Source organism: Telmatherina bonti (assembly GCF_933228915.1).
Source record: "Telmatherina bonti genome assembly, chromosome: 24".
Taxonomy (NCBI): Eukaryota; Metazoa; Chordata; class Actinopteri; order Atheriniformes; family Telmatherinidae; genus Telmatherina; species Telmatherina bonti.
In genome coordinates, this window is record NC_136633.1 from 15,451,184 (window position 1) to 15,476,736 (window position 25,553).

General features: G+C 41.4%; 1 protein-coding gene across 2 annotated transcripts in view; it reads right to left on the reverse strand.

Annotated features, from left to right (window-relative positions):
- klf7a (Kruppel like factor 7a) overlaps positions 1-25,553 on the reverse strand; it is a 43,133-nt gene that overhangs the window by 4,599 nt on the left and 12,981 nt on the right. The window contains exons 2-4 of one of the 2 annotated variants that reach the window (XM_079263811.1): positions 11,767-12,394; positions 2,451-2,574; positions 2,318-2,350 (exon numbers count right to left, since the gene is read on the reverse strand). In XM_079263811.1, the coding sequence (XP_079119937.1) occupies positions 2,341-2,350; positions 2,451-2,574; positions 11,767-12,394 (762 nt within the window). In that variant the 3' untranslated portion in view covers positions 2,318-2,340. The remainder of the gene's footprint in view (positions 1-2,317; positions 2,351-2,450; positions 2,575-11,766; positions 12,395-25,553) is intronic. The other variant, XM_079263810.1, reaches the window with a different exon arrangement.

Consider the following 25,553-nt stretch of genomic DNA (forward strand, 5'->3'; position numbering starts at 1 on the left):
TCCGATGTGCTTATCAAAGTATGAGTGTGTGTGTGTGTGAATGGGTAACTGTGACATGTAGTGTAATGCAGTTAGCATGACTGGAAAAGTGCTATATGACTACAGGTCCATTTATACCATGTAGGAAGGTCAAAACATACAGATACAACATTAAAAGCTATTTTTTTAGGTTGCAGACATGACATGATGTTAAAACAAACAAAAAACTACAAAATTTTCCATAAGTGGAAATTTAGAATAAACAGATTTAGGAATTCTACACTGTTTTGGCTCAATACTGAGAAGAGATCACATTGGTGTTATTGTGCAGACAGAAGAATCTGAAATAAACAGCTTGCAAAGATTTGTGTTTTACTATTACTTTTATAGAATAGAATAGAATAGAATAGAATAGAATAGAATAGAATAGAATAGAATAGAATAGAGTGCATAATGGTAATGGTACGTCGAGCCTGGAAAATGCTTCATAATTAGCCAAAGCCAGGAAAGAAGTGTGACAAGCAAATTAGATCAGAGCAACTCTTTAAACCATGCACCTTCACAGAGCTGTTTCAGAAAAGTTACCTGTTATTTAAAACAGGAAGTAAAATGTGGCAGTTCAAGAATTTGACATGTTTTTAAATAAAGCTTTAAGCAGAACACCACTGTGTGTATCAAGAATGAAGAAGACAAGAATATAGAATCAATACTGGTTCATATTTAGTTTGTGAGAGGATGTTGACGCTATTATCATGATAAGTTAATATATCAATGTCAATGGATAACAATTTGATGTTTGCCATGATCACAAATCCTGCTATGATATAATTTATATCAGATTCCTTTCAGATTCTAGCGACTTCACATTCATATAAAAAATTTAAAAATTAATCTCTAATTCTTCTCCAAAATCAAACATTTCAATAGAAAAACATGTTATTTTATTGTCACGTTTTTTTTCGTCACATTCGTTTTATTATGTTTGGAAATTTCCATATAATGAAAAACTGAAAAAAATACAATATAATTTGTAGATATGAAACCAACATATATTTTAAATCTTCTGTTTAGGGTCATAAACTAAATATTTTTGAACTTAATTATAATAACCATGTTGTGACTTTATTACACTTATACACCACACCTGTGGAAATCAGCATTTTTCTCATCAAATTTGTTAGAACAAAACAAATTTAAACAAATCCACATGCTGTCACTAATAAAATTTTATATTAGACAGGCCCTTGTTTGTAGCTACTACTGTTGCAAAAATACAAAATTCAATGATCAATAATCCAATAATGTTGATTCAAACTTAAATAACTGACTTTTACTTTTCTTAATGGCTTTAAAAGTCAGTGAATGTTTTCTTAAAGGCTGCAAGCACAATGTATGAACACATTTAACATCATCATAGTAACAACATAAGCAATGTCAACACTTAAGACTATTTCAGACTTTTTTTTTTACAACATACTAGCATGTACAGATGCAACAGCAGGATGTAGCCATCGTTAACCGTCCTTATGTTGATATGTCTTTCCTGTTGTCTCCACCCCAACCAGTCGAGGCAGATGGCTGCCCTTTCTGAGCCGGAGGTTTTCTTCCTGTGAAAGGGGAGTTTTTTCCTTCCCACTGTCGCCGCGTGCATGCTCAGGATGGGGGATTGGATCGAAGTCATGACTCAATGCAATCAGTTGGTTTCTGTTATAGGGTATATGACTTGAAATGATGTGTATGTTGATTCGTGTATGTAAAGTGCCCTGTGACAACATTGTTGTGAAGTGGCGCTACACAAATAAAGTTGAATTGAATTAGACTAAAACCATCTACTGACACATTTATTTATGTATCAGTTTTAGCAATACTTAAAAACATTGCATGTCAAATGTGTTCATATCGCGCAGCCCTTTTTCTTTCATGAATATCCATCTCGCTGTACACGTAGCCAATTTCGACCAAGAATTTTGATGGATGACTTTATAGTTGGATGGCACTTATTAAAACTACAGATTGAACCAATAAAGTCTCCATTAACAAACGCAAAACTTCAGATTTATATCCCACACAGTTAGGAGTGACAGCACTAATTGGTTTCCACTTATTTCACACTCTGTCCCAGTCTGAAAGCAGCCTCCAAATCAAGGCCATGCATCATCATGTGAGAATATACCCAATTAATATGCAGCAGCAGACCTGATGTGAGCACAGTGAGCACCCTTTGGATCCCCACTGAAAGACCGAGCAAGTTGGGCAACTTGCAAAGGAGTACGCATTAGTAATCCTGCCAGCACCCTTTCAAACTGGGTCAGTACCAAACACATTTTAGGTGTTTTACCAGTGTCTTGTAGCACTTCTTGACTACACCGTGCTATGTACAAAACACAGAGCTAGTCGTTCAAATACTGTGCCTGGAAAAATGGAGGAAAAACACATCAGACAGAGGCGAAGGAAGGAGTGTTTTGACAGACCTGTCACAGTGGTTGCACTTAAAAGGCTTGGCGCCGGTGTGTTTGCGGTAGTGCCTCGTCAGCTCGTCGCTCCTGGCGAATCGCCACTCACAGCCCTCCCATGAGCACTTGTACGGCTTCTCACCTGAGGCATGAAAACAAAAACCAGTCATAAGCAACACTTTAATCGCTTACTCACCAATCACATTCTTATTTTGAATGCGCTCCCCTGTGAACCGCGACCTCATAGCTCAGGTGCCTTTGAGTTACCGCTGCAGTATTTTGCAGACTTAAGAATATCCTGTATACTTCAGCTGTACTGTAGCTGTATTTTACTGATAAAGATCCCAATGCTTCACATCACTTTTCCCTTTTTTTAAGCGGACTGGTAGGAGAGCAGTGCAATGTTTAACTGGAATGGAGAAGCTCCCACTGGTTTCCAATCTTGCTGAACAAGCAGAAGAAGAGTGGATAGTTGAGAGAAGTGGAGCAGGAGAAGAAGCAGGGATAGGGGTGGTGCGGGGGAGGACTGGAGGCAAGGTGGATGAGAGACTGAGAAGAGGTGAGATGAGACCAGGAGAGAGCAAAGTGGAGTAGGAGAGAAGTGTTGCCGAAGTGGATTAAGGCAGAGGAGGGTGCAGATATGCCGGCAGGGGAGTGGAAGGGGGAGGGTTGGTGATAATTAGGCCAGTCACATAATGGCAAGGAAGCCACAGCCTGCCAGCTGGGTCCAGCTCCGAAGATGTCACCTGCATCAGTCACATCCCATCTGGACTGGTCTTCATGGTTAAATTCAAACACACTGACCAGCTCTGCTTGAGTGGTTTAGGCACAAGCATGGGCTTAATTCACTGAATGTGATTATCAAAGGGGACATAATCAATGGATCAGCAGCTTTGTGGTGGCCGTCAAGATTAAAAAGACTGCTTTTCTAAAGATACATGGGGGGTGGGCTGTGGCCTTACCTTTACGAAGTGTTGCAGAAATTACTGATTAAATGCATAAAAACTAGTTTGTACTAGATTTTCATCTCCCAGTTAAAAGGTAGATGTTGTAAATGTCACTTACATGAATGGCAACTCCGTGGCCAGGTTGACCAAAAATGCAACGCAAATAGAAACAAATAAATAGAATAAACAAATATCAGCATGTACTATCCATCTGAAGGACTTCCTATTAGTAAGAAGCCATATTGCATTCCATTAGCAAGGGTCATATATGTTGGTAAGGTGGGAGAATGGGGTGCAGCAGGTTCTAGCTCTGGTGGGGTGATGAAAAACGAGTGATAAATGTTGAACCTCCAGTCAGCACTCATGAAAAGGCAAATATGTACTAAAGAAAATGTTTGTTGTAGTTTGATTTTGACTAAAAATGGGTTATTTTATGATTACTTCATTGTAAAGTTGGTATGTAAAAGATAAAACTGTATTTATTTTTAAACTTACTCAACAGCATATGGAGTTTTTCCTTCTTTTGGTTTGGATCCAGGAGTCAGACATGTCGACATCGTGCAAATAGATCCCAACATACTGCTTCACTTTCCTAAAAACCCTAAGCAGCAGCAGGTTAGGGCCAACCGGCTCTGGCCAATGAATTCCCAGGGAGGCAGGGATGCCTGAGTGTGTTGCCTGGCAATGGTAGCAAGGAGAGGGAGGTGTATGGTGGCGGTGGGGAGGGGGGGGTCGGTGAAACATGAGGAGGCAGTAGTCAGTGCAGCTGGCTGGATCTGGCAACAGCACGCCGCCATGCCACTGGCCAATTACTGAGCACGCTGGAAGAGCACGGAGGCAGTTGCCTAGCAACGGTAACTGTAGAGCTGTACAGGGCAAGAGGCAGATAGGAGGGGAGTGGGGAGTGGGACGCGGTGCTGATGGTGGTGGTAGTGGTGGTGGAGCAGGAGGAGAAGAAGGGGGGGGAAGAGACCAGAGCCTGCAGCAGTACATAACCACTCAGCTACTGACTCCTCCAACGATACACTGCCCAGGTTGCCTAGCAACAGATCCCCCCTCCTCTGCTCTCCTTTCCCTCAAGATGCCCTCGTACAAACAAGCAAGTAGAGCAGGTACACATTTGCCTTTGCATACACACACACATTTACACTTTCCAGAATGGAAAGGCTACTTTGAAACAGCGTTACACACACTCTGACAGTTTTAAACGGCAATCAATAACCTAATCCGCTGGATTAGCTTGAACTCAGAGGCATAATCTGATTATGTTCTGTTACTTTTGGATTACTTTGCCTCTAAAATATGTAATGTAGATTATAAAACTAAGTGGATTATTACCTCAGATTTAAAGAATTAACATAGTGGACTTTTCAAATTTAATTAATTAATTTTTTTTTTTTTTTTACGCATCGTTTAATATGAACCACATTAACCGCTTTGCTGCCACTATTCATTCTGTTCAGGAAAAACATATGCCATCAAATTGCTTTTTCCTTTCAAAACACATTTATTCATCTGTAATCTGATAACTGGGTGTTTCCTGAGTCATTGTAATCCCATTATGTGTAATCTGTTACTTCCGATTGCGCTCATACACAGACTTGTGCACACGCTCTTTCCAGCCTCTCAGGTGCCAGCGTTGGAAGTTAATTACATTCCCTCCATTAGCCCGAGCTGAAGCAGGGCATCCGGGTCTCTGAGGTCATTATAAAGGCTCTTGGAGAGCACTTTATAGGCTCCTGCCCACAGCTACCACTGCATGCTTGGAGATGAGAGAGTGGTAACAGAAAGAGGTTATGACTGAAAGATGAGAAATAGAGAAAGAGATTTTGTTAGAGATATGAGATAAAGGTGAAAATGTGGGAATGAGATCAACATCTAAGGAAACTATAGACTTCCATATGTTTGTATTTAAGCAAATCAAAGATCCAGTAAGAAAAAAAAAAAAAAAAAAAAAAAACAGGATTAACATTACTCTAAAACCTATTAGCAAATAGCTTAGCCTTTCAGAAAGACAGTAGGGGTAAAGTGTGGACAGGAATACATGCAGACTGATGGTGCACAAGGGTAAAGACTGACTGGAGGAAAGAAGAAGGGAGCAAGAGGGGTGAAAAAAAATGAATGAGGAGCAGAGCAACCCAACAGTCTTCATGTTTTACCCAGCCCAAAATCTAATTGTACCATTCCTTATCTGCCATAAGCCTATTCACAAAAAGCTCTACAGGGCACTGTCATTTCAACTCAGCCCGTCTAATTCCAGATTAAATCGTAGCCTTTTCTCCATTGGTAATTTATGGAAATAACAACTAAGAAAAAGAGGATTTGAGTAATGACATCTTTAAACTTGTCAGGATAATGGCTCAGTGAATGAGGGAGCCTGTGGCACTGCTGTCTCTTTCTGAAGAGGGTCGCTTCACAGTACCTCCCCTGTTCCTGTCTTCTGTCTTTATCTACTCTTTGTTTCACTCCACATCACTCTCGCTTTCGTTTCCCTGCTGCCTTTTTGGTGTTTTTTTTTTTTTTTTTTTCTGTTTCTTTTTGTCATTTTGTGCCAACATTTGTCCTCTTCATCATTCTACCTTGCTGGTTTGACTAACAAGGCAGATGTTCCTTCTCTGTGCTTTTTTTTCTAAAGCAACTAAACTGTCACTGACAAGAGGATGTGTCTCCTGATGGAACCTTGTTATTTAAATGAAACATATACCACACTCATTAAATCAATGTAACATAAGGTGAAGAGGAAGAGTTTAATAAAAGGAAGATTTTATTTTCCTAATGTGTGTTGAGGTGTTGGATGCAAAAAGTTTTAAAGCAACTAGTCAGATTCTAAGAAGGAAACAAATGATGCTAGGACTCATCACAGTGGATGTGGTAGCAGGTTTCTGCATCTCAGGTCTATGTTACCATGGTAAATAAATGGTAAATTATGAAAGTCTTGTCCTGGAGTTCTGAAAGGAAGAGGCTTTCCAGTATCCACGAACCGGTTCCTTATGAAACATAAAGTGTGGCTGCTTTTGGATGTGGAGTCAATGGAGGTAAGTTCAGATTCAAACTTTTGATAAACTAGCCTTTATAAGCAATTTATTCTGTGTTGTTTTCACACCTTGTTGTGCTTAAGGGCACATTCACATGAGCCTTTTTGCTTCCAACCCTTGCTGGGAAAGTGTCCTTCGTTTGGGGTATTGTGAACACGCAAACAAATTCTGATTCAGATCAAAAAAGACGTCCTGGTGTGTTCCAAGCAGATCAAATACAGGAAGCAGACAACTAAACAAACTGCATTGTAGGTTCAGTGTATGTAAACACAACCAAACGGAGGCACTGGACGGAAAAATAGCTGACAGTCAGACATGGAAGAATTTGGTCAAGCTGGTTAAGGTCAACCAGATCACTAGCATCTGATGTTGTTCTATATTTTCTTGCCTCTGGTGGAGAGTTTTTTGGAAAGGTCTGTGCAGAGTTTGCATGTTCTCGCTGTGTATGGCTCCGGGTACTCCAGCTCCCGCCCACCGTCCAAAGACATGCATGTTAGGTTGATTGGTTACTCCAAATTGCCCATAGGTGTGAGTGTGAGCGTGAGTGGTTGTTTGTCTCTGTGTAGCCCTGCGATGGACTGGCGAGCTGCCCTGGGTGTACCGTGCCTTTCGTCCAACAACTGCTGGAATAGGCTCCAGCTTCAATTGGGCTAAGCGGTTAGGATAATGAATGAATGATTTGTTTGAGAAGTGCAGGGTTAATGCAATCTTGGCCTGGAATCATGTTGCACTCCCAACCGAACCGAGTCCCCAATTGGACTGAGTCTAGCAGACTATCCTGATGTGAAACCACCCTTAGACCAACACAGTTAAGAACATGGTTAAATGTGGGGGGGTGGGGGGGTTTGCAATATTCAGTCAGTCCAGGTTTGCTTGATAACTGAGGGAGGGAACCACACAGAAATTGTGTTCATCCATTGGCATGGCAACTTCCATTTCTTCCACATATGTTATAGTAAGGGATTGAATGTGAGTGTGAATGGTTGTGAGTCTTGTTTCTCTGTGTTGGTCCTGTCATGGACTGGCAAACTGTCCAGGGTGTACCCTGCCTCTCTCCCAATGATTTCAGGGATAGGCTCCATCTTCCACGAGACCCTAAATTGGACTAAGCGGTTGGGAAAATGGATAGATGGATGAAAGTTATAATAAGCTTCATGCATTTGGTTCACTTGAAGCAAACCAAGACCTTTGTTTTCAGGCTGACCAGAGTTCACGTCTTTGACATGCATCAGACTTTGGTTGCAAATTCACGTTTCCCTCAATGAATCAGACTTTGCAAGCAAACAAACTAAGGCTGGATTAAGACAGGCTGGTGTGTATGCACCCTGAGATCAACAGCATTTGGAGCAGTTTGCTTTGTGACGCAGTAGAGGCCACCCGAAAAATTCAGATTAACATTTTGCCCCGTGTGGCTGTTGCAGATTGAATGGACTTTAGTGGTAAACATGATTTTCAATCTTCACCATCAATCAACAAAACCAGTAGAAATAAGTGGGTCTTAGTCGTAACTGACTTTAAATTAACCACAAAAAAGCACTAAGACACATGAATATACAAGCTAGATAGAAATGTCCTTTAAGAGACCATGAAATCCTCATTCTGAGATAGGATCGTGACATTTAAATGCAGCTCCCTAAGACAAATCTTTTCGGTTATTTAAGGTAAGAAGCCAAAACTACTTGGCTGTTGTTAAAAAATGATCATGGTCAGGGATAAAACATATGCTCCTATACGATAAACTTGGGGTATAGATACTGTTTTTAAAATCTACATTGAGTTGCTCATACTGATCAAACATACATGCTTTTTGAGATTGCAAAAGCAAACATTGTGTAGTACAATATTTTTCAGCCTGAATTTGACTCTATAACCTGATAATAGTGCAATAAACTACAACAGTCCAATGTTCAGAAGCCTATTAAAAAAAAGACAATTGCCAGTAACAGGAACCTGTGAAACCTGAACCATTCCTGCAACGAGATTGTAAAAATGAGAGAGCTGCACTCAGTCTCATGCAAAAGATGTGTTTTGTTGGTGTTTGATTGGTTTCAATTCATTGTTACAAACCACATCATTCTAAATGAATTCCAACTTGATTTTTGGAAATCTCAACAGTCTTAAAGTACAGTTTAACCTGTTAAACACAGGCTTAAACATTTTCAGTTTGTTCTCGCTCCTCTAGTCATTCCAGCATTAACACATATCTGATCGCTGGAAAGAGTTCTGATTGACTATGTATAGACATCCTGTCCAGTGCTTTGCTTGTAGTGTTTGTGACTGGGCAGCACCAGTAGCAGTAGTCTCCCAGAGTTGGCCCAGTTGGCAAGGAGCTCAGTCACAGCAGCTGTACACAAGCCACACTGGGGAAATCAATGATGGCATGTCTGTGTCCTTTGTTGCAGCCAGGCTGATGCCTGTGCACCACGGAGGGTGTGATCACACATACAGCGAGCTTCTATTATCCTCAACATGTAGAGGTTGACAAGTTGAATTTTTTTTTCAAATTCACACCCATCAAAATACAAGTGCACACATGTCGTGTCCTTGCAGGACAGCCTTGGTGATCCGTCAACTGAACAGAGGATAAATTTAGACGGCAGGGAGCAAAGAAATCTAATTTGAGTTGCTGTAACTTCATTTAGAATGATGGACGTTCTTTGCTGTATCCCTTTTAGTTGAAAGAAGCAGCTATATGTATCATATGTCAGTATTCATCTCATTATACCCCTGAACGCCTCCATTAAACAGGGAAGGGATAGAAACCAACCAAGCTCAAATACTTCCACCAAAATCAGGAAAAAAAGTTCTCACCTTCACAATCAAACAAAAAGAGGAAACACTCCAGAGCTCAAATAAACACCTCGGTCATGTTTGGTGTGAATGAGACCTAAAGGTGCTCAGCTGAAACCCTGCTAATTAATAACAGCAAAGCCTGACACCAACATCTTTTTTTCTTTTTTAATTAATGAAGTGAGCACACAGTTGCCCATCAGTTTTTCTTTTTTTTAAATTCTGATATTCCAAATGGTCTAAAACAGCATCCCAATACCCTTCCTGAAAAATCAGTCTCCAACCTCAGACTGAGAAACTACAACCCAGACTTATAGAACACATAGAGGACGAGAGGTCTTGGAATAAAGTGGGGAAATGGCGGCCTATCCAGGTCAATCCATCCATCACTGTGCAGTTACTCAAACGGAGGACAGCTTCCTGACAGAGGTCTGAGTGGCTTGGGATTGAGATGGAGGAGCGGGAGAGTTATAGCTTCTCAACCCTTCCCCCCACCTTCCTTCTTGAGGGGAACCTTGACAAGAAGGACCTGCCCTGGTTTGGCACAGAGAAGTGCTTCGATAATAAGATAAGAAAAGTGGATTTTCTTAAAATCATCACATTTTTTTATCTCGCGCTGTGATATTTCCTTGTGGACCGGAGCCTGTACTGCGATTACAGAGCTGTATCTTTTAACATTTCTTACCTGGCGCATTTTGTATGTGTGCCAGAAAGCAGGTAGATTTTCCACAATTATCTCAGGTTATCAAGGACTTAAAAACCTAAATGGTTGGAGGGAATGGCGGTAATGAATGGGTGAATTGATCTTGTACTTATATAAACCAATTAGAGATAATGCTGATACCACTTTGCCTTCGCAAAAAGGCACATTTTATCCGTCACCTGTAGAAAATGTTGTAAAACTTATTTTTCAGGAAAAACTTAATTCTCCAGAACTGGCCTCTAAGCAGAATAATGGCTGAGTTGCAAAAAAATGCACTTGGTTGGAAAGAAAATGTGATCGTTAAGACGGAAAAGTAATAATAATGCATTTAAAGACTAGAAGCAAGTGCTTCATAATCTTGGGGTAAAGGGAACTGAAACACACAACAGCTAGCAGGTATCACGGATAAAGATATAACAGAACCTTATTTAGCTAAACTAAAATCACTGACAAGGTAGAGAGGCCAAAATTAGATCAAATAAAATAATGAATGAAACTGATATGAATCTGGGAGAAAAAAGCAAGAAGAAAACCAATATTGTGATGGAAACTGATACATACAAAGCAACTGTGTGTGTATTAGTCACTAAAATCTGGAGTGAAACACTTGAATGGACAAGCATCAAGTTCTACTGTAGAAAAGCAATAACAAAGCTAAAAAGATGGAAATTTGATTATATGAACAGAAGTTAGGAAACCATTACAGAAACAGCTCTTTTACATATGACCCCGTGTGGTACTGGACATGTAAAACACACACTTTAGAACATTTGGTAATATGTAGTTTCTGAACATTTTCATGGTAATAACATTTGATGCCCACATGTGAAGCCTTGATAATCACATGTGAAACCATTGAGGAAATTTCATAGTTTATCCTCTCTTTTATAATCTGTTCTTAGTGGTATCTCTCAGCATAATTATTCTTGTGATGCACATCAATAAATGAGCTCTGGTTGTGCTACAACTTAAGCTGGGCAGGATAGTGATGATGTGTAAGGATCACATCTCAAGTTATCCAAAGGGTCAGATACAGTCTTCTGAAAGGATTCTCCTTTACCAAACATTACCATTTTATTCTTCTTTTATCCATCAGTTTATTCTAATAAACTTTGTTCATCTTTCTCCAACTCATCCAGACGTTGGTAAGTTTTGCCACAACAGAAACCCATCTCATCACATGGGAAACCCATACGTATGTGAATCTCATACAATGACATACCCATATTATTACACATGAAACCCATCTAATATGAGAAACCCTTTCAAGTGCATGGGAACCCATGTAAATTCCCATCTGAAATCCACAGAATCACTGTGCAACCCAGTTGAAACCCATGTGAAGCTCATGCATGCTTTATGTAATGAAACATGACCATGGGTCTCAATTGTGAGTAATATATGGGAATCTCATGATACTCCTGTTAAAATGTTCCAAAACAACTATGTACAAAATATGTTTTTAATGTGCGTTCCACGTATGCCTGACATGTGCTTCACATGTGCAAAACCACACAGGGTCTAATGTGACATGTCCAGTTCTCTGGAAGAAACACCATTACAATATTAGATGTCATGCCAGTGTTGACTGAAAGTAAACCATTCCAAAAAGCTTGCGGTAAATAAATAACAGCATTGAATAAACAGGCACCATCGCTAGTATAAAGGGGATTTCTCAAACATCATGAGGCCTGAGTCATGACACACTGACGTCAAAGTCTGAACATGTGGCTGTGGGCTCTGGGATTAGCCCTGAGCTTTAGAAAGTGGATGAAACTATTAGTATTCAACTCTACCTGTGCTGCTTTTTTATTTCCTACAACTGCAAATATGAAGTAACTACTCCAACTTATTCTCACCTGTATGTGTCCTCTGGTGGGCCTTGAGGTGGGAGCTTTTGGTATACACCTTTCTGCAGCCATTAAATTGGCAACGGTGGATCCTTTTCTTGTTCTCTGGTAGCTCTCCGACCCTAATCACACATGCTGCGCCATCGTCTTCATCTTTCATCCGGACGGGAAGCGCATGCCCTGCCACCAGCCGTGCTGCGCTAAGCCCTACTTTCCTGGCTACCAGCTTCAGGGTGAGCGTCCCATCAGCCGAAGCCGTCAGAGTCTGGTTAGGTTTAACCAGGTGACGGCCCAGTTCTGGCGATGACGGTGGAGTCAGGGAGGTGACTGCACTCAATTGGGCTTGGTGGACCCTCTCTATCCCCTCCATGCTTTCTGTCTCCTGTCCTTTGGGCTTGTGGTGTCTTGTCATTACTCCGGAAGAGGATAAGTTCTTCCTTGAAGGGCAAAGGAGCACTGCAGGTGGGCTCGGAGGTTCAGGAAGATTAGGCAAGCTTGGGAGCAAGGTGTCTGCCAGCTCTTCCTCCCCATCCTCCTTAAGGTAGGCTGGAGTAAGCAGGCCATCCAGGTCCTGGTCAAAGAGCTCTGACAGACGCTTGGGCTCTGTTTGCAGATAACGTTCCAATTCCAGGCAAGTCTGCAAGAGATCAAGTGGGAAAAAACACTTCATTTAGGTTCAATTCGGGAAAGTTCACACATTTAGACTTCACCACTGAAGATGCTGATTTTCACTCTCGAAACACACTTGACAATCTCAACAGCCATCGGCTCATCCGATATGCCTTTATAAACTGTGGAGAAAATCTGCATGGTACCATCCTCTCACCCATGCCGGCAAGTTAGCAGCTCTGCACAGCTGTCACATGGACACATGCACAGATAGCCACCAAGACAGCCAGGATTACCTGGCAACTCCGACAAGCCGGCTGATTAAACCCTGATTGATTGCAACCGCTGCAGTGCGGAACGAAAGCGAGGGAAGTGGATAACAGGAGGAGAAGTCTTAAACTGTACAGAAGTCCTATCAAACAACATTTTATGGAGCTTTGACAAACCATGTGTGCACCGGCTTCCACTGAGCCAAGATAGGAAGATTTATTCAGCTGTAGTTATGGTCTGCTTCATCCTTATTACTCCAAACACCTCTCCCTGCGGAGGGCAAATAAAAGGCTGCATCCCGGATTTGTGTGAACTGGCATCCTGAGAAGTCTATTACTTTACAACAAGCTGGCAAGGTTCTAAGAGGCGAGGAGCTAGTGAAGGAAAGAGACGCCTCGTGTCCAAGGATGAAGCCATTATGTTTGAATGGACGGCGCCAGTTTGATCCCAGGGATCGTTGTGTTTCGCTTGTAGCCACTAACCCATTTTGACAGCTGAGATGGAGGCTAGCGGCTCCACTGGGTGCGTGCAACTCACCACTTCATTTGTGTGTAAATAGGCACTGACAGACAGAGTAGCTAGTTCCATTATCAGGAATAAGGGTGCACAGACTGAACACATCAGAGACGCTTACGATCTTACAACTCCCCCATTCCTTGTTTTCACCTTCTAAAAATAAAGCCACACTTTTTTTTTTTTTTTTCCCATTTTCTTTTTAAAATGAGGAGGAGGGGGGGGGGGGGGGGGGGGGGGGGTCTGTTGCTAAGGAAGTGTGATTTCTCCTCAGTCACTTTCTTTGAGGAAATAAATGTGACTGTTTATAGTATTTTTTTACTAACACTGAAAGAAAGAAGAAAACTGCTCAAGATCAAATCTGCAGTGAGAAGTGAAGATAAGGCAGCATTTGTCCTTCCTCCACTGCCCACCACCCACACAGGCATCTAATAAGTCTTTACTAATTCTTTGTGGGCTTTAAACAATGAATTGTGAATTAAATGTTGGGCTTTTTAGGGTAAAATTACATCGTGAAGGTGTGAAGACATAAGAAGAGGAAGCTTGCATTGGCATGTGGGCTGCAGAGGTATAGAAGAACACACACTTTTCTCTGCTCACAATATTATCTGCAATATCTTTCAACCCTTCCACCCACTCTTTCTCATCACTCTTTTGGGCAATTCTGCCTCAGCCTAGATCGATTCCTGAAACTCAACCTTTCTCCCCTCTTCTTTTCCCTCATTGTCGTCTTTCCCTTTACCGAGTTGAGGACTAATTATCTCCTAAAACCAGCCAGTTAAAGGGGATTTTTTCAGCAAAACGCTGAGGATTGCAAACCCAGGTGTGTGTGAGGTAGTTCAAGGGAGTAGGAAAGAGGATAGAAATGGATAAGTGAGAGAAGGGAGTAGCAGGTGAAGATGAAGAAGAGGGAGGAGGTGGAGGAAGAGTGATAGAAGGACAATGTGAAGCAGGCAGGAGAGGGGAGAGTGAAGGAAGGTCTTGACTTCATTTTCACTGTGGGGGGTGAATCCTTTTTGGAAGTGTGACATTTGGCGTAACAGGATCCTGTCAGCGGGCAAGCCACAGGCCTCGCACACACTCATGCACACAGAAACGAGGTTCATGCACACTAAATGTTAGGTTACGACCCACAGTGATGTGCTGGGATGTCTTGTGTGTCGCGGCATGAGATGGAGTGTGTGTGTACAGACATGCAGCATGTATTTAAGTGTGTGCATACAGAATGGGAGACGTTGACAAGCTAAGGAGGATGAAAGAGGCTCCAGGTGAGTAGGTGGCAGGTATGACAAGCTTATCATGCACTCTTTTTTTCCATCTGTCTTTTCCTGCTTTCCCCCATCACTCCATCAAGACTCCCCCTCCCCCTTTCTTTCTTCCTCCCCCCCTCCTCCCCCAGGTGGTGACATTACCATTGTTGGAGAGAAGGTCATGCAGCTGATCAGCAGTTCCTGTGTACACGGCATGGAGTGATGTGGGTGTGTGCACTGTGTGGTTGCGTGTAATTATGCAAGTTTGCGAGGGTATGCACATAATTTGGCAAGTGCATGTGTATGTGTGTGTAATTATGCCACTCTATGTGCAATTATGCACCTCTTGTGCACGTTTGTATGAAGACATACGCACATGCATAAACATGTCTTCTTGCTGGTCTCGTGGCCTCAAGTAAGCGACACGCATCCGTGAGTGTGTAGGCAAGCAATTAAGAGCCAAAAGCATGACACAATGGCCAAGACAAAGGGACGCTCACGGCTTGGTTTAAGCCCATTTGGACAAACGCCGATCTGGAGAGTCTACATCAATTGGCTCCACACAAAGCCAGGGTCCATTTCCTAAAGGGCTTTCAGGATGATTCCTTCATGCCAGCCAAGATAAGCTGAGACAATCCACTGGATGCCACATTAGCCCCCTCCTCCTCCATCACCAAAATCAAGGGGATTTCTTCAGTTGAGTTTGGTGCCCCCAGATTTTCATCCACTATCAGTGTATGCATGTTTCTTCCATTCGAGCCTAATGCAATACAAATATTTTTTTTTGTCTTTTTTTTTTTTTTTTTATAAACGGGATAGGAAGGATAGCCCCAATTAATAACTTTACAATTAGCAAGTTGTTTCTTTTAAATCAATTTTGAGTTAAACCTCCCATACCTCTGGATACTTTTATTTGGGGGTACCTCATATCAATGCCCCAATGGGAATTAAGGCATTGCCAGATTTAACATATGTGTTTACATTCTGTGACAAAACAAATTTTAAACAATCTTTTTTTTTTTTTTTTTTTTAAACTTCAAAGAGAAATATGGATCTCAGGTTTCCATTGACTGAAATGAATAAACTATCTTGATGGCATCACCAAATAGTGATGGTGTTAGCTATGCTGCTAGTCTTTGTTATTTAGTAGAAAAAGTCATTTTGCAAACTGCAAGCAAACCTCAAGAGAAACCAACCAATAACTGCAGTTAATACCCATAAAATGAAAGTGAGAACTCTTCTTTTGCAAAGACGTTTCCATTCCCAATAATGCACATTAAGTCCCCTTTATGATGCAACAACTTCAGTTTACCTTTTCCCATTCCTGTCTTCCTAATATAAATGAAGGAGCCATTGGAAACCAGTTTAGTCAGATCCACCACCACTTCATAAACATGAGGTTTTACATTATAGCAACAGCCCAATTACCAGATTCTTCAATGGATATCTTTGAAAGAGTGGGTGATGTTCATTTGGCAGTGTTTGTTTGGCAGTATTTGGTTTTCCATGTATAATTGATGCCTTAGGCAAACTTCAAGAAACAATCCAGCTTCCACATTTTTAATATTTGATTTATACAATTCTCTAAAGAAGATAAAAGCTGAGGAATTAGTGCCGTGCAAGTCATGAATGAATCGTTAAAAACCACTGACTCCTTCACTGACTCGACCCTGCTGCTGCTAACTAACTAACTGCAGAGTTAACTGAAGAGACCAAGCAATATGCTGTTATTGTGCAACTGCAGCACAAAAAACAGGACAAAGCTCACAGTAGCACAGTGAGTCAGTCCATCAGTGTTCAAACTAACTTCCAGTCAGTCTGAAAAAGTTTGATCTCTGAAGTTTGTGTATGGCTTGGAAGATGGCACAGTTGTACATCTGCATTAAAACACATCTGTCTGTATAAACAGTAAGAATAAATGCTACTGGATGGTTTTTGGCTTTTGAAAAAGTTTTTTTTTTTTACCTCTAATCCAAGAGATTTCATTGGGTGACTTTGTAGTGGGGAGTTCAAAACATTTGATTAATGTGGAGTTGTTATGTCTTGTTAGTTAGGTCACATGTGTGCCCAGCAGGCCAGACAGTAGGTTTCTGTCAGCTGTGAGTTATCATCATGTGAGATTTTGAGATGACATGAATTAGTGTGAATGTTGGTGAAACTGCCTGGGGAGGAATATCAGGCATCACCAGCAAGACTAAGTGGAAATTGGTTAAGCTAGGATATGGTGATCTGTGACTAAAAGACTGCAAGACTGCTAGGTGGTGGTGGTGGGGGTACCATAAAAGTGTAGTAAGATTAAACACAGAGTTATTCAGCCATGAGTCATCATCTAAAGCACTCAAATGATATTTCTCTGAGTAGAATCAAATATGCAATGACCACTGACTAAGACCTCTTTCCACATGACTAACCTTATGAGCACGGCTAACAGTAAAATGCTCAGCAGATCACGGAGCTGCAGCAAAGTGATCAAGAAAAAAATAGGCCTGTTTCACAGCTGTTTTGGCTTGTCACAGCAAAAAAATGAACACTCTGCTGTTACTAATGACTTTAATAATGGCCTGGTTCAGTTGCAGTATAGCAATAAGCTGTGTTATGGAGTCACCAAGTCCCTGAATCTAATGGCGCTAAATGCAATTCAGTGATCATTAATTTTGCTATTTGCACTTGCGACGTTCTAACTCTGACATGTCAAAATGCCATCGATGAAAAAGGTCTATCGAGATAAATCAAGAAGTGTTGGGTGCACGAAACCCATTTTGACCTTTTTGCCCATCACCAGTCACTTTTCTGGTGATGTCAGGTAATGTTTCATGTAATTGGTTGAGCAGTGAAAGGTTACAACTAAATTAGGTCGAAGATGATACTGACTGATATTTGAGTGCAACACTGCGGCATGAAAACCAACTGAAAGGTGCAAGACTGTTGCTTTCTCTCCATCAGATTAAGAAAAAAAATGCCTCTGCTTCGGATTTCTTCCATCGAAATGTACTAAAGATAAGTGGCATCACAATTAGATACAGGTTTATTCCACTGTATTTTTGCTTCTCTAATACAGCTGATGAATTGAGCTCGACAGTGCTCAGATAATTACTGTGATAATTTTCAGCTGTGGGTTCAATCAACTGCACTATATCATCAAATTTATTTGAATGGTTTAACTGCACTTTGATTAAGACAATGCATATAATCGCTTTACAGGAAAGAAAATACAATTGCCAACGAAACACTATTAGGTTTCCATCAATCAACCATTTTTAATGGGAGAGCAGTTATCTCAGTAGGGTCCATGAGTCTTCTTCTATTTATAAGTCTTTACTTGTCAGTGATTTTGTCCTATTTGTAGTGTTAGGAAAAAGAGAACAGCTCTCAGACTGATGATTTCAATATTGAAAAGAAACAGCTGGTGGAAAAAAAAAAAGCCTGACCCATGCATTTTTTTAGGCTCATGCACAAATACACCGTGAATCATGCATGCACAACACACCTCATGTTCGTGAGGCTTAAAATACAGCAGGTGTGACAGATATTCGCTGATCAGTAGACACGCTTTTCACAAAGCCAAACGGGGGGGAATTACTGTAAGCCAAGCCCGATTCACTCACTTCCGTGCTTTATTTCCAATCTCCTCACCTCTCCTCCTCATCTGTGTCTCGCCATCTACCACTTTCTTTGACTCGGCCTTCAGCCTGGCAGCTGATCCTCTCTCCCCATCTCCTCCCATCACATTTGGCCCAAACTGAGCCGCCTGCCATCACCATCAAAGCCCACTCTGCCTCCCAACTGTTAGCACCCCACTACGTCGCTAATAAAAAGCCTGGGTTATAAATGTGAACAGAGACGCACACATAATACCCCAAAGGAAGGCCCGAAACACCACTAAACAGATAAGTGTAATGAAGGGGGATATGGTTCATTAATTTTAGGATGATTGTGTTTAGTTTTTACAGATGCCGTGATTAAGAGAAGGTGCTATGAATAATATTCAACACTGATGTTAGCAGGCTTTAGAAGGGCAGGACTATAAGGGGCCCCTGAGCTGGAGGGGGTGATGCAGCACTATTGTTAAAACACAGACATTCGGGGGGGGGGGGGGGGGGGGGGGGGGCTGCTGTCACATCTTTTAAGAGATGATCTATGATTCCCTGCAGCATCATTTTTACGGTGTTGCATAATTTTGGATTAAATGAGCATATTTTCTGCTTGACCATGCAACACAGGTTATAGCTAACCAAAGAACACTTGTGAGATTGCATTACATAACATTTAATATTTTTATGTTGGCTCATCCCATATATAAAATATTTAGAATAAAATCAAAGCAGAAAAGTAGGTCTGATATTTGAATGAATGCTCTTTTTTTTTTTTTTTTTTTTTTTTACCAAGCATTATGTATACAGTATGTCTCCAAACTAAAAGCAACTGAAGGCAGAGTTAGCAGCCTTCTTCCAGCTGGATGCAATACATTTGACTTGAAAGTAGAGTTAGGCTAGTTGTTGTTCTAAATTTCAGAACTAAGCTAGCATCGCCAAGTAAAACTAACTTGGCCAAGACTGGTCCATTTATTATCTACAGGTAAAAGCTTTTAAGTAATGGTACAAACCTAGCACAACGGCATATACGTAACAAACAATAAGGAAGACCCAAAGAATGAGGCAAGTCAGTGGAGCTTAATTTTCAGTTCCTATGCAAAATTAAACTGAGCTAACTAACCACATATAGAAAAAAAGATGTGAACAATATACCAATTTTTGCACAACCTTTCCTGCAAATAAGTGACATTAGTCATCTTAATATCTGATTTCAACATATCATTAAAGTGGGTGACAAACCAATTAAACAAATGAGACAAAAATATCATTCTTGAATTTAAATCTTCCATAACTGAGTGGCTAAAATCCTGTGTTTACTAGTTAAGTCATGCTCAGCTCAGCAATCTTCAAGGTTATGCTTATCAGTTTGAAAAGATTAAACTTTCAAAAGATTTAACTCCAACCAAATGGAAAAATATTGTACAGATTAATGAAATAATTAAAGAGCAATCTGATTTAAAATAGGCTTTGCGCTTGGAGTAAATTAAACACAACCATTCCACCATAAAAACATATACCCATCTTTGAAACACGGCGGTGGTGCTATCATGGTTTGGGGTTGTATTTGCGCTGCAAGGTCTGCCAGCTGTGCTGGAAATATGAATTTTAAATTTTAAAAGTGGAGTCTACATAAAAATTTGAAGAGATCTATGAGAAAACTAAAGATAAAAGTGCAAGAACAACAAATTTATGAGGAAATCCCAAATATCCTTTACATAAAGCTAATTAAAAGGCTGTGTACCATGGGCCTGCATGGTTGCAACAACACAGACACATCAAACCACAAGCTAGTAGGGTCACTGCTAGTCAGAGTATGTAATATTTCATAATTTTTCTTAACATAGATTAAAAAGAAAAGTATATTTTTGTCTTGCATGTTTGAGTGGGGTCTTTTTGTGTTCTTTTAAGAACTGAATTAAAATCTGAGGATGTTTAATAGTCATTTATGCTTTATACTTGAATTATTTCAAATTAAAATTCCATTCCACTTCCTCACATTATATTTCAACGCCACGCTCCAGATAAATGTATTCCTTTGTACTGACTCTGAATGCTTTCACAACACTAAAGTAGCGTTTGCATACAATTCTCTGCTTTTGATTGTCATCATCATTTTTTTCATAAACTATAAAAACAACCCCTTTGTCATTCACATGACACACTGATTATTTGTTTTGGTCATTTTCATAACAGGAGTTTGCTTACTCATTTTAAAAGTGAGTAACATTCATGTCATGGATGAATTAGCATACGCTTCTCTGTATCTTTGCAACGCTTCTATTGTTGTTTCACAGTCAAGTGACAGTCTATTTATTGCTTGTTGTTGGCTTTTATTCAAACCACACAATGCCATTGGTCACAGAAAATAAGACGGCCTTGGCTTCTATTCACGGGGTCTCAATGCAATACCACCGTGATATCAGCTCTGATTAAAAATCCCTCTGAGAAATTAATCACACTCTCATTCTACAGGTAGGTTACAATCGTATCAGCGCCACATTGATATGAAAATCTCTTCTGCAATGAGGCAGCTAACCAAATTGTCATATCTTTTCTCTTATTCTTTTGATTTCATTTTTATGACACGTTGTTTTGCTTTACTGACTTTGTTCACGTGCATCTTTGTTATTGCTGCTTGTAAATCAACAGCACATTTGACACGTTTATCGAAGGAAAAGTTTGGCTAGGCACTTGATTCAGACAGCAGTCTTTCGCAAAGTGTGGGTGTGTGTATGTACATGAGTGTGTTTTATCCTGCCATTGTGTGTTATTAGGTCTGTGTCTCCCATTGATCTGGTGAGCCGGGCCAAGCCATCACTTTGAGGTGACAGCTAAATGACCAGTAGCCCAAGGCAGCGTCCATCTCACCAACAGCCTTTGTGTGTTTGTGTGTGTGTTTGCATCGCGGCGCCTAATCGATATGAAATGATACCGTGCAGGAGCTCATCAGCAGTGGCCGTCGCAGCTGACAGAGACGGTAATCTATAGCCTCGCTGTGCAATACTTACACAGCCCCCCCACTGCCACACCTAACCCATGCAAACCTGCAAGAAGCACACCCTCCCTTCTAATCTCCCCTTCAGGCTTTTTTTTTTTTTTTTTTTGCTACTTCTTGTGGATTCACTAAGAACCCCCAGATTTTGGACTCCTTGGAGAGCAGTATGGCATCATCGGCAGATCCCAGTTGACCGGGAAACCTGCCTACGGGGCCAGAAGGAAGGGAAGGGTGGGGGAGCCGGTGGGGAGATAACACCATATTTTCCTCAACACTGATCTGAGTAGTGGCAAAGCTCTGTTGTTGTCAATGGAAAGAGCAGCAGGGGGTGCAAGGTTTGGCCAGAAGGGATCTTGGAGCCCCTGATGCCCTGATGGTGCTTTGAACCAGTGATGCAGAAGAGAAAAGTGGGGGTGGAGGTGGGAGGCGGGCACAAGTGACATAAAGTGTAGTAGTAGCTTGCTTGGACAAGACAAACAGGTAAAGCAGGTCTCCCTTATGCTAAGAACTTCAGATGATGAAAAGAAAGCAAAAAGTGAAACAAACACAAGCATTAAAATTTCACCACAGATTAGGAGGAGAAGAAGAAGAAGAAGAAGAAGAAAAGGGGAAAAAGATGTGAAGCCCAAAATGCCACAGACAGGAGACAGGATTTCTCCTTCTCATTGACTAACAGCTCCATCTCTCCAGGCAGCCACCTAGCTTCAGATAACACACTACGGAAACAGCTTAATTACACACACGGCCTTATCAGACGACATTAGCCTCGCAGTAATAATCAGCCTCTCAGTCAAAGCCTGGCAACGCAGCACCTTGAGGCGGTTTTACACAGAGCGGGCTTCAAGCTGATAACAGACACCGCCAGTTGTTAAATCACAATTTGCTGACGGAGTTTGAGGGAATAATGCACATTTGGTTGTAAACCTGCCACCTCTTTTTACACACAGTAAAAGTTTTGTTTGGTTGGGTGCATTAATAGGCATTTAAAGCCATTAGAGGCAACACACTCTGGTTTGCAGGATGGACTTTGTTAGATTCCACGCTGAAATTGGGGTTAATACTTGTTTGGCACAGTATGAGAATCAGGTTTAGTCTGATAGTTTCAAGCAAGACATCTCTACACTAAGCCCTTTGTTACAGGAGGTTTACACGGCATAACCGTGTGTGTTTGTGTGTGATCTTCAAAGCACCTTTCATCTGGCAGGAAAACCACAATGATGGAGCACTCAGAGCGCAAAAAACCTTGTGACCTCTGCTTAATGGAGCAGAGAGACATTTCCCATCGCTTTCTCTGAGCAGACACAACAGAAAGGCACACGTCCACATCAAACTGACACATGGGGACCAACCCTCTGGCATCCCACATTACAACAGCATCAACACAACGTGGATGGAAAGTAGACAAGACTACAAGTGAAACCCTAGATGACTTTGGCCCATGCATGATTGTGGAAAAGTGTGGGCAATTTGCTGCGAGAAGTCAGTGTCCCTAGATAACTGCCACTTGATTGGATGCAAGATATCTAAAAATGAACAGTGAGGAGGCGGCATCATGTTCATCATTTAACCGAGCGTTAGGAGAGCTGTGAGAAACTAATGATTATTCTTTAAAAATAATGTTACGATTACCATTCAGTTGATTTTCTTAGAATGAACAGTTCATGTCTGTTTCCACAGTGGGTGTGACAGAAGAATAGCCATTAAAACGCAAACGGAATTAGAGTATTCAGAACGTGCATGGAAGAAGGAAGTGGAGCGCCATAGATGCTGTTCTGTCATAAATTTGATGGCACATATTTAAAAAAAACGGGATAATAATACTTAATGAACAATGCGAGAACAGGCATCTGCATGTCAACTGGCTTGATTAAGAATTGGAAAACACAAAGAGCCTAAATTAAAGGTAGTGTAGGATAGGTTTTCTTGGTGCATTTTTTACTATATTGCTTAAAATCCCCTTCACACCCCAACGGCACCGAAAGCTTGAATGTTGTTGTTACCCTTTGGGCATGTCCCGCTGAAGGGGTCGCCGCAGCAAACTATTGCACAGGTGAATTGGCACATTTTTAAAGCTGAATGCCCTTCCTGATGCAACCCTGCATTTATCCGGGCTTTGGACTGGTCCTCAGAAAACAATTGTGTCCCCATCAGGGCTGCAGCAGTGTAAGGTAGCAGGACTCAAACTACTGATCGTCAGATCACAAGACAAATGGCTCCACCACCTGAGCCACTGCCACCCCATAGCCAATGCTCTAATACAGAAATAAAAATATTTAGTCACCTGTGGAACAGGCAGGACTGAAAATCCACCGGCCAATCACTTGAAACAGCCCTTTCTAAATGATTGGATGGAGATGTGTGTCAAACACAACTGCCATTTGTCCCTTCCCCTCTCAAACCCTAAAGAACAAGCATTGCATGTCTCTATGGGAATTTGGGGGGAAATCTTAAGAAAGGGGTTTGGACTTTTGAATTGTGTATTTTCAAAATGTAGCTGCCATTTTTTGTATTTCATGCCAATAGCTGTGCTTAATAATAAGGTAGAAGGGATTGGAAAAAAAGTAAAATAGAGTTGTTTGTAGGACTCTAAAACAGACTACAACCTAAAATATTCAGATAGTCCAAACTGTAATTAGCAAGTCATCAGACTAGGGTTTTTTTTTCATTCATTAATTATCCAAACCACTTAGTCCGATGAAGGGTCGTGGGGAAGCTGGAGCCTATGTCAGCAGTCTTTGGGAGAAAGGCAGGGTACACCCTGGACAGCTCACCAGCAGGGTGGCTGAGATTTTATGTTCAGAAATGACCCACAACAGTCATTTCCATCAGTGTCATGAGTGGGTTGTACAACTGTGTTTGAGTGTCAAAGAGCATTGAAACTCCCCTTGTGCAAACATTCAACAAAAATAACAGGTAGTAGGCAACACCCAACACTCAACAGCTGACCACAAGTTGAGCTTCATCGTTTAAGCCATTTTCACCCATGTGCTAAAGTCTTGGTATTTTCCAGAGATGTAGGATGTGAGAACTTAAATGTATGCAACATGCTTCTCTGAAAAATAGCCAAGATTAATGTTGAGCAAGTGTGCATGCTGATAGAAGTTGCTTCTGACTTGTATGACATGAATACTGCTGATATTTTCTCTGGCATGGCTTCATGGCATCATTTTCTTTAATGGGTAGCACGGGTGGTCCATCTGACAATAAATTCAAGTGATGAAGCCAATCTTGCAACAAGGTCCAGTCATGAGCTTCAGGACAGCCAACAAGTAAAACTTGTAGACTCAATAAAACTGTAGCTATGCAAAGCTAAATTAGCTTCTTAGAGGTTTATCAGTCTTAACATCCCACACACAAAAAAAGCCAAAGTTTGGCAGAAATGAATAAATTGCAGAAGGCACTTACCAAAATGTGGGACTATGACTTTAAGCACTGGATACAGTATATTCCTAGTTGACAAATGACTGGTTGTGATCCCATTTCACACATTTGTTGCATTATTTTTTGCACTGCAACAAACAGCGGCTGTCACATTTGGATAATCCATCTTTCCACACAGGCGAAGCTCACCATGTATCCTCTAAGTGCTGAAAGTAGCTTGACAAGTAAACACACTGAACTTGTGAAGATCTGCCGACCTTGAGAGTAAAACATACGTTATTAAGAGGTCTTAGTCTCGAGATACAACAAGTGTACTGCATATAAAGACCTCTCCTGCTCCATCTAAATAGCTTGTGACAAAGTGTGGAAAATGTCTTTGTTCTGGTATTAAGTCGAGGATAGGAGAGGTGAGGGTGAAATAGGATCAAGAGAATGGAAGAAGCATCTTGAGACTGATGGGGAAAAGGATGAGATAGAGGCAAAAAAGGAGAATAGCAGGGCATGCAGGGTGGAGAGGGGGGTATAATCCTTATGACTGGAGCCGTGTTGCACTCGCTGGGGAGGGGAACTCTGTCTCTCTTTAACTGGATTTGGGTGAGCTGCTGTTTATCGGTATAAGAGTCGCCAAGCGCTCTCTCTCAGCTGTCAAAACCACCCTAATCTAATCAAGGGGCATTTCAGCCATTTGCTTTCAACACAGCAGAGTGCAGGGAGCATATTGGTCATGTTTGTGGGCCTGTGTGTGTGTGTCTGAATGAATGAAATAATGCATGTGTGCGCAGGGGGGGCTTATGGATTGATGGGGTCGGCAGCATCAGTGGTTTTACACCGGGGTTAGCAGCTTGCAGCAGGATTTGGGGAGTCTGCGCTCCGGATGTGGGGACCCCATTGTGTGCGGCAGGCTGGCTAATCTTCATTACCGCACACAATGACGGGGCAGGAGAATAGAGCCTTGGCTGGAAAAGGGCATGGAGAAACAAAAGAGTGGCGGCCACTGAAAGAGAGGGGGAAGAGATAAAGGGCACAGCGAAGCGGAAAAACTCCGCTTCCTCCTCATACAGTACCAGGCTACTTTGAAAAAAGCTACTTGGTATCCCAATCACATCCATGAGCCGTGAAGAGTTGTGCCATGGCCACACTGATAAGAGTAAAAACGATTCATTCTTACATGCTTCTCCCAGACTG